The sequence below is a fragment of the Calypte anna genome, chromosome 4A, assembly GCF_003957555.1.
Source record: "Calypte anna isolate BGI_N300 chromosome 4A, bCalAnn1_v1.p, whole genome shotgun sequence".
In the NCBI taxonomy this organism is placed as follows: Eukaryota; Metazoa; Chordata; class Aves; order Apodiformes; family Trochilidae; genus Calypte; species Calypte anna.
Window position 1 is genome coordinate 32,798,425 of NC_044248.1, and position 14,198 is coordinate 32,812,622.

The window sequence follows — 14,198 nt, forward strand, 5'->3', positions numbered from 1 at the left end:
AGGACTGCACACCTCCATGTTGAAAACTGCTTTTCATCATCCCATTTCCACTCAAAAACCTGGATTGTTTAATAGTATAATCTCTCGTATCCACAGATGTCAAAGGCATGGACAAGGAAGGTTTACTTTATTTATCATTTTTATACACTTTCACCTGAAACATCCAGATTGAACCTTCACAGTAAAATCAAACTTTGCTACCTTTTCTCACAGTACAAGCAAAGGAGGAGTGTGAACATAGTGAAAATAAGGGCAGTCGAAAAGGCTTGAACTTTTAACCTCATCAAAGAAGTTACTGTCTGGTTTCCTGTGCTGTTACGGTTTCTTCTGTGGGACACAGAAAATCATAAATTGCCAGAGCAATGGTATCTGCCTTGCAACTTTCACATAACCTACTCAGTAGGCAAAGGACTTTGAAGTCTCAGGAACCTTTTAAACCCTGTGCTTAACAAAACATTAACTCCCTATTTGGGAAGTAATACTACCCTCAATTGGCTCAGCTACCAAACTTTCAAAATCTGAGGATACTGTCTGAACCAAGCACTACACAAACTCCCTTCCTAATTCAGCAACAGACAAGCTTCAGTAAATCAAATAAATAGGCCAGACTGCAACGATTTTCACAGTTATTTCCAGTGTTTCCAACACATTCAAACTATCTGTTTAGGGACCATGAGGTTGGTTGGTTCCATGAAGCTGATTGGTTCCAACAACCTCCATCTTAAAACCAATAAAAAGCATCACAAGCAGTTTGTTTCAAGGCACACTGACAGCACAGATACATTCCTTCTAAACATGTTTCATGTTTCAATTTAACATAGGAAAAAAAATTGATTATCACAGTGTGTTTTGGGTTGGAAGGGATCTTAAAGATCAGGTAGTTCCAACCACCCTTCATAGGCAAGGACACCTCCCACTAGACCAGTCTGCTCAAAGCCTGACTTTCAACTCTTCCATGGAAGGGGAACCCACAGCTCCCCTGGGCAATCTGTTCCATTATTTTGCCACTCTCAAATTAAAGACTTTCTTCCTCATACCCATTCTAAAACTACTCCTTTTCAGTTTAAAGCCATTATGCTTTTTCGTATCACTACATGCCCTTGTAAAAACCCAAATGTGTATTTAGGAAAATAAACTACTTAGCAAATTTGTTGAAAAATGCTTTTAGCATCTAAAATATATAATCTATACTTAGCATATACTTTATGGAGTGAATGCTGCTGACTACAGTCTTCACACTAAATGCAAATCCATGTTTACCAGGCAAAGCATCTGAACTCCATGATTTTGCACACAAATCAGAAATAATTAGCTCTCTCTTTTCTGCATCTCAAAGATAACCTCAATTGGAATAAATATTCAGTCTAAACTATGCATAAGTTCTATCAGTCTGAAATGATGCTGCAATAATATAACAGTCCATGCTTCATTTTGAATACTGGAAGTGTCAGAAGTGGCTTTGTGTTAACTTCCTAGGCAGAAGCCCTGCCTCCCCTGCCGTGCCTCAGAAAAAGGCAAAATGAGACCCCTGTATCCACACTTCATAGAGAGAAGCAAAACCAAGTATGGGACTCCTGTCTGCACTGTGTATCTAGTCAGAGCAAGCTGTGTAGATTTACTGTGTCCTAAAAAGCTGGGTAACTTTATGGATAATACTGTTGTAACCATTCATTTAAAGACGTTTAATCTCATGCAATCTGAGTTATGTTCTACAGCCAGTCGTCCAGCTACAGCAGACCTCAAACCATCCAAGGTCAGTGGGAAAAGTGGTCTAAATGAAGACTTAAAAGGCCCTGAAATAAACCATAGACAATACAGAACTGTTATTAGTTCATCTCACAGGCTCCTTTCATCTGATCTCAGTAAGGCCTCACAAGTGTGTAATGAACTTGGTACTGAAAAAAAGAAGTGACTTGTGCTACCCAATTATGAAATTGTAAGTTGGCAGTTTAGATGATAGCAAAGATTCAAAGACCCCTCAGGTTTAGGTCAACTCAGAGCCTTCAACTCTGGCTTGCCTGTCAACATTCTTAGAAATAAATGTGCCTCTGCCATGCTGCCCAGATTTAGTTCATTGTAGAGACCTGATTTTCCTTTGAGTGTTTTGAGTGTTTTTTATTCCCTAACAGAGGTTTTATAGCTACTTGAATGAAAAATCTCTTACATGTGGATATATCTCAAAGCAAAACATGTTAATTTTAATTGATGGTATTATTTTTTTCTCAAAATGCACCATCATTTCCCTCTTTCATGCTGAATGCTTAGAATGACACAGGAGCAGATGCAACCACAAACCCACAGTTTACTGTTCATGCTGTGGATGACTGAGCAAGGTGTGTGACTGCCTGTGAGCTTTCATTTATTTATTTGCTTATTTTTAACAGTGAGACTTCTGCTCATCCCAGAAATATTTCAGAAGACTCTCACCTTCAGCTGAGAGTGAGAATGTTCTGCTTTGTGGCTGGGCTGAATACAGCTACTGGGCTGAAGACAAGCAGTTATACAGCAGAAAAAACCCAAACCCACAGCTTCCCAAAACTGTATTTTGTACCCTTCAGACAAACTATCATGGACCTCATGACCAAGCATGGGAATTGTTAAGCATCCTTCTCAATCCATCCTCATCCCTTTATTTTGTTTAGCTTCCCTGCCCCAGCTATTGACATGGGGTAGCTATGCTACCTTTGCTCATCTCCCCTGCAACCAGGATGCAGAGCAGAGACAAACTTGGACAGAAACAAGTGAGTTGTAAGGGCAAAAAGGGAGCATCCCTTTACCTTGGCCAAGGGGAGGTTTGATGTAAGACAGAGGTGTCCTGGAGCATATTTTGTATGCACATCTGGAGCCAAGAGTTTGCATGTTCTTATTGTGTGGGGGCTCTACATCTAAAACATTAGTCTGATGAGGACAGGTAAATAAGAATGATCTTTTATGTATTGTCATGAATCCAACAAGAACCTTCTCCTGCTAAATTAGCAGGGACCTGTCCTTCCAAGAAAAATCTTGCTATTCTACATGAAACCTCTAAGGAGAAGAAAATAGCCACACACAAATGTTTTGGACAGCATCATCCATTCTTCTGCTCAGACTCTCATTCTGATTACAAAATCATCCCAGATCAATTTGTTTTTCCAATGTTCATTAACTTGAACAAGGGGCTGGAAGATCTTCTGGCTCCAAACAAATGACGCTTGAACCTTCCCAATGCTGTTTTCCAAGAATTACAGATAGGAGTACTCAGGCACAGATGGCTTCTACATACACAACTGTGGCTGCAGTGAGCTGGATAAAAGATCCAAGTAGGGTCATGCCATGCTGAAAAGTTTGTACTAGAAAGTAGCAGATATTTTGGGAAGAGCTATTAGAACAAAACAGACAGTCAAGCATTTTAAAAACAAAACAAATTTAAAAAGCAAGCTTTCAGTGAGATAACTTCCCCAGTAAATCCATCTAACTTTTCATCCTTACTTCCTAATATGCCTGTGTCCTTGCATTTAATAACAATTCCTCTGTGAATTCACAACCTGCAGCAATGAGTTTCATAACTAAAGTGCATATCATGTGAAAGAGTATTTTCCTGTGCTAGTTTCAAACTTTCTGCCAAGTAATCTAGCAATTATATTTTCCATTTTGTGCTAATTCATGCCTTATGAGAAACAACTGTACTATGGCTTTATAGTCCCAGCCACCCTTTTCTGCACTTGTGCATAATCTTTTGTGATCTTTTAGACATGAAGCATTCAATAGGCAAATATCTTTTTGATGTATAGTTGTGAGCATTTTTAGTTCAATAAAATTATAGTGAAGAAGGAATTTGTCTCTTGGACAGCAAATTCATAACTATAATTGTGAAATTATTATGTATGGCAAATATTGGTAAGGTTTGGTTGACAGGATGCAACTTAAATTACTCAGTAGCCTAAGCCAAGGCTTTACTGTGCAGGCTGCTATATTGGACAAAAATCACTTCCCTAGACAGTTTAATAATATAACAAGAGACAGACATATAAATAAAGATGCATAGAAAGAAGGTGAAGAGAAGATAAATTTGACACCAAAACATGTTCCCTGCTGAAACGAGTGTTTTATGATTTTCTAAACTGGACTTGCTATTTACGTAACATTTGAAAGTAACAGTCAGTTTTAAGAAGAAATAAAATCTAGTGAGTCAAGGCTAAACCAAACAAGCTTAAAGTTGATGCAATATTAATAATCCAATCAGATACTTGTACCTGGGGGAGGAGCAGAGCTCAAGGTCTTGTGAAACTACAAACAAAGAGAAGAGATAGTACAACAAGGATTTTAGGTTTTTTTTAAACAAAATATTGTATTTTTTCCTACTTCTTAAACATAAGGAACTGCATCATCACTTCTCAGGATACCTTTAGCTGCCATCTACATTTCACGCATGGCAGCAGAATCTTTCCCTGCTGTCTGTCATTTATGGCTCTTCACAATTTTCCTCACATTGCACAGTATCTGACCCTGTAGAGCCTGGTACCAAATCTCCTGTCCCAAGCTGTGCTCAAGAAGGAACTCTACTTAGATTACCACCAGTTTCTTCTTCATCTGTATTTTCTACTCAGGCTGACTATGCTTTCACTGCTCATCTGCAAGCTGTCCCCAGATGGTGAAGCTGCCTGCATTCTGATATGTCCTAAAGAGACAATTTATGGTCCTCATGTTCTGACTGGCAATTATTTTCCAACTATGGAAAAAAACCTTCTTCCACTGCTATTGCTAACTCTCTCTCCTTTTGTTAATGAAAGGCACCAATATCAGACAAAACTAAAAACAAAGGGAAAACAACAAAACTTGAATACATGCCCCAGAGCTGTCCCAAGGCAAACCTGTCCTCTTTTCATGCCTTGCAGCCATACCTTGCAAGATGCAGTTTTTAGTATAAGAAAGGCTTTCTTTTTCCCCCCTCTCACACACCTAAACCCTGGCTACCAGTCAGGAATAGTGGAGTCAAAATCTGGAGCCATAAGTTACTTCCATGCCTCCACGTGGCTGAACGCCTGCTGCTGTTTACTCTGTGGTGTAGCTGGCTACTCAGTGCAGGTCAAATGCTGATAACCATTTGCTAATCTGATGCTAGTCAGTATTATCATTAATGGCTTGGATGATGGAATAGGTTGTACACAACTTAAATTGACAAACGAGAACAGCCTGGAAGGTTTCATCGCATGCTAGTGGGGGGAGCTGAGATTCAAAATTATCTTAACACTCAGAAATAAATAATGTGCAAGTTCAGTGATGCAGAGAGTGGTACTTTTGAACTGCAGCTGTGATAACAGAATTAGCAAATGAGAAATACTTTAGAAATTATTTGGACTTCTTAGTGGTTCAAAAAGAGCTTGTTAAGCCACTAAAGGCAAAACTGTGAAGAAGGCAAATTTTATACTGGAAATATGAAGTGGAAACTTTCTACATTGCAGGGAAACCCTTCTTTCCATCCAACATCAGAAAATATTTGTCTCTTGTATTATGTCCTGGGCACTACTCTTCAAGAAAGATGAAAACCACTTGGAAAGATTTCAGAAGAGAATGGCAATAATGATGAAGACTTGAAGTAAAATATATGGTCCATTTAAAGAGAGGAAACAATTATACTTGACCCGTAAAACTACGAGATAGTTGTGGGCAAAAACTGATACTTTTCCTTCCAAAAGAAGAATAATAAATGATTTTCCATGAAAAAGAGATAGGAAAAGCATAACCAGTTGAAATTATGTCAAGATATGACAAATATAAAAGCAACAAAACTAAAACCAAAGACATTTCTAGTACCTGTAGAGCACCTGGAAACAATGATGAGAGCTTATAATTTTTCCAGCTTCTATCTCAATGCAGAGACAAACCCAATGAGTTCTCAAGCCTTCTTTGAGCCCCACCTTCTGCAGCCCCTCATCCATTGCCAACCCCCTGGCACACCTGCTTTGAAGGAAGGAACAAGACAGATGTTTTCATTTACAATTAGTTACTATTTTTTCCATATCCCAGCATTTGCCATGAAATAGCAATGAAAATGCAGTATAACAGTCCAGGTGGTGTTCACTTCCTTTCTTTATTCCATTTTCCAATTTTTTTGTATTAACTGAATATAAGATTTGCAATCTGCTATATCAGCAAATGCATGACTTGTTCTGTCTTAAAAGGAGATAAAAATTGAGATGCTTCCGGTTACTTCTTAGGAATTACAGATCATTTTTGCTAAAGCTCAAGAGAACATGAAATTTGGAACTGGTTCTGAAGACAGCTATTCCAAGTGTGGATAAATAGCATCATGCAGCTGGTGGCAGAGATTTATTTTCCTCCAGAGCAGGAAGGGCTCCTCATCTACTTAAAGAGAATCTATGCAGTTCTGGACATTGCAGTATTTTAGTGAAGATGTCTTGTCTTCCTTAAATAAAAAAAGGAAAAATTATGAAATTAATAGTGCATTTGTACTATTATTAGCAAAATATGTATTCAGAATAGTGCATTCCCTGGTAAAAAGGGCTTGACCAGCTTACAGTCTGCTGTTGGAGGTGATGAGCAGCAGATGCAGACACATGCTAGGAACATACTTTGCTCTTCACAGGGAGCATACAAAGTGCTCACTGTGCACACTCTGGTGGGAGAAAAGCCCACAAATGGCACTTTACCTCAACAAACCCAGAAATCCCCCGAATTTCAGTTAGATGAACAAAAGCACACCTGGCTGAACAGCTCTGTAAAGGGATCCAATAGCCACTAGGACTTGGAGAGAAACTTTTGAAGAGTTTTCCCACAGAAAACTGTTTCATTATATGTTTCACTCTGGAGATCTTTAAATAACAAGATAAAGAAAATTCTTTCCCTTCAGAAACATTTTGAAATCCAGCACCATCTGGGACTTTATTATCGCAGCCCAGAGATTGTGCAGAGACCAAAGGAACATCCCAGAAAGATGATGTGGTCATGATAGTTTTGGGAGATGACTCTCAAATCCTTTCATTCCTTTGCCTGACTGTAATAGACTCAAGAAAATCAATCTCATTTTCTTCCTGAAGTACAAGCCACATTATTAAATCTATTTTAAATTTACTGAATCTATTTTTTGTTTTAAAAGTTGATTTAGAGAAAGATTTAATTGCTGTTAAACATTCATCTAAATAATGTATTTTTGCATCCAAATTATTATTGTCTCAAAAAGTTTCTGTAATTTGCTCTTTTTGTGGTCTTTCGCAATGACAGAATAAGTAGCAAATAACAATCTGTAAAGGAAGCACTTTGCAAAATGGCTGATCCAATTATAAACAGATACAGAACATTTTTTATTAAGGTTCCCTCATCTGGATGTTTTGGGAGAGAACATTCTGTTCCAATCCATGCTCAAATTCAGTAACAAGGATAAGAAAATGACTACATTTTAAGGTACTGATTATATTAATTACCATTACACCTCTTAAACTAAGATTCAAAAATATTTTCCTTTGGTATGGGTTTTTCTAAGATCAGCTTGTAGAGGCTGTGGGGTAGATGAAAACTAAAACCACCTGTTTCTGTTATGGAATCAGACTTGTACAAACCCAAAGAAAAGATAATAGATTTCCCTTTGAACCCATAATCTTTCTAGTTTTATCCAGAAATTTGCAATAATGAAAGAATGAAATTCCCTTTCATATCATTCCCTTTTTACCTTATTTCTTAGAGTGCTTATGAAGAACCAGGCCTTTAATGGGATGTAACTGTAAAAATCAGATCTCTAGCTTTTTACAGTAGGTTCACAGCAACCTCTGGCTTGAGATCACTGAGATATGTAAAAGCCCCAGCTTTTCCACAGAAATGCAACTACTCTTTTATATGAATGTGCTTGACACAGCATGCTCAGAATGTCACAATGTCTAGTCTGTTCTTGGGCAATGCTGAGCTATTCTGCTACCATACAACTCCTACAAAGCTCTAGACAACTCTTAGAAGCAAATTCACTATTTAAAGAGAGAATGTACAAGTAAAGAGGAATTTTACAACTGCTTTGAGGTATCAGAATTACACAGTTTAATTTCTTAAGTGCCATTTAAATTCTAATTTTAGAAATGTGCTTTCACTTTGTTTCATGTTAAGGATTATTGAAAAAGATACAATTGTACTTAATCATACAGTCTCATCAGGAGACTGCCTCACTCCCCTTGTTTCCTGGAGTGCATGATAGTGTCCAAACAAAAAGCAAGAACTGCAAAGTGCTGTGGCTGTTGGTGCTGAGTTCTCTTGCCATTGTTATTTGGCAAACCTGCAGTTGCTTTATCTACTACTATGAGTTGCTACATCTACTACTTTATTCTACTACTTCTACTACTTCAGCTGGCCAACCACAACTGCTGTGGTGATTCAGTGTGTGGAAAATATCAAATTCCCTGCTGTGACTTTTTGCAGCTTAAACAGGTAAAAGTTGTTTGTTGTTTGCTCTTGACAGGTAACACCTCTTTCTCTGAAAGTGGTCAGGTTCCACAAATTTCTTGAACAAAACCCATGAAACAAGGAAAATACAGCTCTGAGGAGTCATGTCTTCCACATCATCAAATGAGATTTGAATGAATGGGAAAATATGAGAACCAAGGAAGGAAGGCTGGATTTTTTTCTTTACTCTTCCTTCTCCTAAAGATGAACAACTGCACTACATATTTTTAAGTTTTAAGACTTCAATTTGAGTAGAAGTGTCTCTGGTGGAGTTGTTCTATGTACAAGTGTTGCTTATAGAAGGTAACTAGGGAACAGTCGTCAGCCATCCCCAAGTAAAAGGTAAAAGGTAATACTTGCTAACAGAATCTTGCACAAATGTAGAAGTATCAGAGAAAGCAGATGTTTGCTCTTCCACTGTCCTGCATAAATCCATTCTGGATTATACTGCACAACATGCCCTTTGGCTAGAAATCCCGCTTGATTACTGTAGGTTGTCTATTGTAAAAATGCTTCACTTCTTGTCACTAGAACAGCAGCGCATTGTAAGTGAACAGTCAGCTCCTGAGGGTGGCAGGTGTCTGCCTGTGGGACACTTTGCTGCCACATCCCTCTGGACTTCACACTGTGCTTATCCTTCCCTCCCTCTAACAATTCTTTTGTTAGAATGACAAAGAATCATAGAAATACCTTTGCCTTTATTTTTTTGACTAAAATTTAGCTCTGAAATTTCTTCCTACCAATCTTCCTTAAATCGGGCCATTAATAGCTATTATATAAATACATTAATGCATTGAAAAAAATAAGATTACACAAAATTGCAGTTCTACAGAACATGATATTGTAATTTCATTTGTTTCAATTCTCTTTTCAAACCATTCTATACAGATTTACTTTACTGCAATGTAGGATTTCAATGTTGTACATCAGAAAAGGACTGACAATCATCTTTTCTGAGATTTTTCAAGTGTATTCTAGGAGTAAGAATCCAGAGCTCATGGGACAATAGACTGTCCCCACACTCAGCTGTAGCGCCTTAGTAAAGCAGGCACGTGTGATTAATGCAAACTCACTTCAAAATCGATTTTCTAAATTATGGAAGGCAGCTTTTTTAAAAGGAATAGCTCCTCCCTGCTAGTTTCCCATGTGAATGCAGTTGTTCAGCTTGTCATCAGTTAGTTCTACAAATCTGGTTGGTGGTTTATGCAGATGGCTAATCTACCAGGGAGGTTTGGTATTTACCAGCCACATACTACAAGAAATAATTCTAATACAACTGACCAGAAGAGCCATGGGAAAGGGCCTATTATCTGTTTTCAGATATGGAAAATACCTTCCTAGCAATGAGGACTGTGTTGTTTATTCATATCATAGAGACCAAAGTGCAAGGGAGGGAGCAAAAATCACAATCTTCAAGCAGCCAACAAATCATGCCACAGATAAGGTAAGAGCAGCCTTGAGATCAGTCCTATAATTCTGCAGAGCTCCAAGCAATTCTTTCTCTTTCCCACTGATGGGTTTCTAGCTCATGCAGCAAGCAACCTCAAAATAATTTTTTTAGTTTGGAACATTGTGTCTGCAGTCTGAAGAAAAACACTCTGAAGAGATAAATTATGCCCTCCTGGGGAACCAGAACTTCAGCATCAAAGAGTTTACAAGGAAAAATGGATTTTATCTGAACAGAAGCACAGTGCTAGAAGGTACATTTTGTGGACAGCCATAATACCCACAGGCAAGTATCTATTGATTTTACTAAAACAGTAACATGGAGGGGAAGAGAATGTATTCTTACTCCTCAACTTGAGACACCACTCTCCTCAAACTCCATCTGTGCCAATAAGTGTTGGCAAAAATCAGTAGCACTGCGGACTGTCTCAAGAATGCCCAGGGGGGGTGTGGAGTCTCCTTCCCTGGAGACATTCAAATCCCACCTGGACACGTTCCTGTGTGACCTCCTGTAGGTGACCCTGCCCTGGCAGGTGGGGGGGTGGAGAAGATCTTTCCAGGTCCCTTCCAACCCCTAACTTTCTGTGATTCTATGAAGTAATACCAATATGTATTTGTTATTATGCAGAACCTTGTGTGTATTGACATGAAATACCATGGTCTAAGCTACAAAATAACACAGCAGCAGAAGCCCTTGTCTATATTCAAACTACTTGATAAGTGAATGTTTAAATTTTTTTTTTATTAGTACTTAATCTAAAACTAAAATAAACAAACAAACCTGTTTTGTTAAAAATTCTTTTCCCTCCCAAGTTATAGCCTATAGCTTCTAAACAAAAAGCAACACCTTTTATTTTATAATAATAATAATTTTGTCTATCTTTGGGTTATTTTTGATGCTGTCTCCTGTCTCTCCATGAAAGAACTTGCACTATGGACAGCAGCTGAGAAGAAAAATTAAATCTGGCACTAGTTTATGGCTATACCACACACAGGACTGTAAGAATAGTGAATTCCATGGGCTTTGGAGGGGAGAAAACATGAGGAGGAGAAGCAAGTGAACAGTTAAAAAGGCACAGAAATAGGAAATACTTTAAGTATCTGTTTCACAGTAGGATGTGTTATGTTGTACTTGCTTTATTTAGAATTTTAAGAAACCCATTAGTCTTCTCCAATAAACATTCTTAAGAATATTAATTCTGTTTTCTTAAAGTGATGGATTACGTATATTGATTTTGTTTAACACTGGAACCCAGCAGGGTTTTTTTTCTTGTTAGACAAAACCAACTGCTTAAGATGACAGATGTTTATTTTCTTCTATTACAGCTGATGTAGGCAGCCAGCTTGGATTGTTTTGTGGTGCCAGTGTGATTACAGTCATAGAATTGTTGGAGTATAATTTTAGTAATTTTTGTTGGATGTGCATCTTTCTTCTGTTGAAAGCTCCTGAAATCCCTCAGTGGAACAATCCATCCCAAAACCATTCAACAGATGAGGATAAAAAGAAGGGAATGTAAGCATGTTAGTGGCTCATGGAAGCACAAAATTAATTGTTTCTGCAACTTCTCTTCCTTATTTAAGATACAAAGGAGACAGTAATACTTAGGAAGAATAAGAAATGCAGGGACAGGAACAATGCTGTTTCTTCTGTTGCCTAAAACTATTTAATTGTGCTGCATTGCTTTGAAGAGTGACCTTTGGAAAGTCTCGTTTGTTTTTGGTTTTTTTTTTTCTCATGTAAAGTATAATTTAATCTTTACCTAGAATTCTTACTTGAAAGGATCAACAGTTTTTAAAAATAGCATAGCTAGTGATACTGACATGCAATGCAATTTAACATTTCTGACCCAGTTTTTATCTTCTATAGTTTGAGTGAGGAGAAATAGTACACATGCTAAATTAGCACACACGAGTTCTTAACAACCATAAAGTGGAACATTGTTGTGCTGAAAAAGCAGATTTCTTATTAACAACGAGGTCTTTGCTAGCAGGTTACCACTGTTGCATGTTCCGGTGAAGGAACATGATTTGCCTATCACAATTAGGATTGTCTCTAATAGAAATAACTTCTACAGTGTATTATCTGCTTGCCCGAAACTCAAAAAAATAAAAGTCCTGCTGACTCCTAGAGAACCATAGGGCATCTGAGTAGATGTCAAGTGGGCAAACTTAGACAAAGTTCAGTATTTAATGTCATGAAAGACATTAAGGATTTTTGTGGCTTCAGTGCTGAATGAGGCTTTCTGAAGGTTTATTCCTTTAAAAGTATTCAGAAAAGCTTCTGTCATTTCCTGCATCTGTGTGGACCTACAAAGCAGAAGTGGTTCAGGGTCCTATGTTCTTAAAAAAGACTTTGGTGATTAAATAATCTTCAAAGATGTGCAATAGTGTAGGGTAAATAGACACTCTTCCACCAACACACACACACTGACGCCCATAGCACAAGCAGAGTGCACTCCTGGAGGGTGTTGTATTCTTTTTATGCACAAGAATTTAGTAAATAGCAAAATTATTTTTAAATTTTGAGAGTTAATAGGATATAATCTTACTTTATACATTGAATTTATATCATGTATCTTTCTCCAGATTAAGTGTCCAAACACAGTGGTGAACAAATCCATGCTTGCCTAAGCCTCCCATCTGTCAATTAGAGCTCCTGATGCATTTGGAGGTGCCAAACAGAGCCTGGATGGATACCCTTTAGGAGAGGTAGACACTGAATAGTCTTGTAAAATATGCATGCAAGACTAATTTTAAGACTGCGTGATGAAGAATTATTCCTGATTTGAACCATTGGCTTCTGTTCAATTAACTATACATAACAGTAATAGATACCTCTTTATATGAAAACTTAGTTGTCTAAACTTTAGCCTAGCACCATATAGACTTTGCTAATCAAAACATTTTTACATTACAAAGTTCAGAAAGTCTACAAGACTGTACCTTCTGAACTACTGCTCTTCAGACCCTGCAACCCTCAAACAGCCCAGGATCTCTCTGTGCTCTCAAGTGATGTTCATGCTAAGCCTGAAACTCCAGGTGAGCGATCTGTTACAGCCACGCTCTTCCATAGCAGCTGCTTAAATTCAGCAACTAATAATAAACTAGTTTCTACAAGGAAAGTAGTAAGTGTACTTACTAAGCAGCCAGGTCCTTAAGGTTACATATAAAGGAATGAAAATGCTACCATTTTGCAATCAATTGCAGAAGCTTCCCTTCAGCGTAACTCCTAGGATAAGCCATTTGGGAAACACAGGGAATATTTTTTTCATCTGAAAAAGAGATGCCTTGATTTTACCCCTCATTAACTGCAGGCTTTAGAGATCTTAATCCAAAGATTCTTGCTCTTTCTTTTTTATTGGTAATTTCTGCCAGGATTTTCCCAGCCTCACTAGTACCAAGGAAAGACATGATTAAAATGGTGGCTGTATGAAAAGGTCTATTTAATATCCCTGTCAGAGGTGTGTGTTGGCCAGTGCAGAGGAAGAATGGAAAGAACATAACAAAAATTTGGCAATATTTCCCTAAATATTTCCCCCAACCTCGAATGGTTTGTAGCTGTGAAATTCTTGAGCCAGAAGAAATTATAGTTTTGAAAGTAGGAAGTAGCTATTACCTGGTTTCTGAATAAAAAGAAAAGTAGGGAAAAGATTAAACGTAGTGATCTAGCACACCTTGTAGTTCAGAGATCAAAGTATTTTCTAGCTATCCATCACGGTAATATTTTTTCCTTGCTTGTACTAATAAGGGCTAAATAAAATAAGCATTGTAAACATAAAACAAAAGAAAAATGGTATTGGATTTGCTGTGCCAGAAGTTTGAGTGGCATGAAGCACAGAATATGCTACAAAATCAGGAAAAAAAATAAAATAATAAAAAAAAAAGGCCAGTTTTCTGAAAGGGAATGTTAAATTAAGCAAAAATGCACATATAGGACTTAAGTGACTCTTGATTACTCCACTGACTTCTGACAAGGACAGCTAAAATCCCTATTTGGCTACAGACTGTTCTAACATATGTGGCAGAAGAAGCTCTGAAGAAAGCACAGAGACTAGTGGTTTGCCCAAGGTCAGATGACAGACTTGAGTCTTTCTTCAGCACTGACTTGTGCTGACATTATATAAAGCAATTGATTTGCCCAAACAGCTGAATACAGCAAGTGTGCTGGGCAGCAGAGCAGAAGTTATGGTGCTTTTGTATTCTGATATATGACTACGGTTCTACTAAGGAGACAGATTAATTAAAAGTTTTAAGAAAATACTTAGCTTTACTGGATAGGTAAGAATACATACCTATAAGTGCAGCAGAAGCAAGGTGTTTTAATAGTT

The 14,198-nt window shown here is 37.7% G+C and overlaps 1 protein-coding gene across 1 annotated transcript; it reads left to right on the forward strand.

Moving 5' to 3' along the window:
- The first annotated feature begins 1,519 nt into the window (after positions 1-1,519).
- Positions 1,520-11,387, forward strand: ASIC5 (acid sensing ion channel subunit family member 5). Its single transcript, XM_030450313.1, is given in 8 exon segments — positions 1,520-1,753; positions 8,130-8,284; positions 8,329-8,408; positions 9,941-10,007; positions 10,009-10,124; positions 10,386-10,399; positions 10,499-10,566; positions 11,174-11,387. Coding segments are annotated over 8 exon segments (948 nt in total).
- Positions 11,388-14,198: the final 2,811 nt, after the last annotated feature.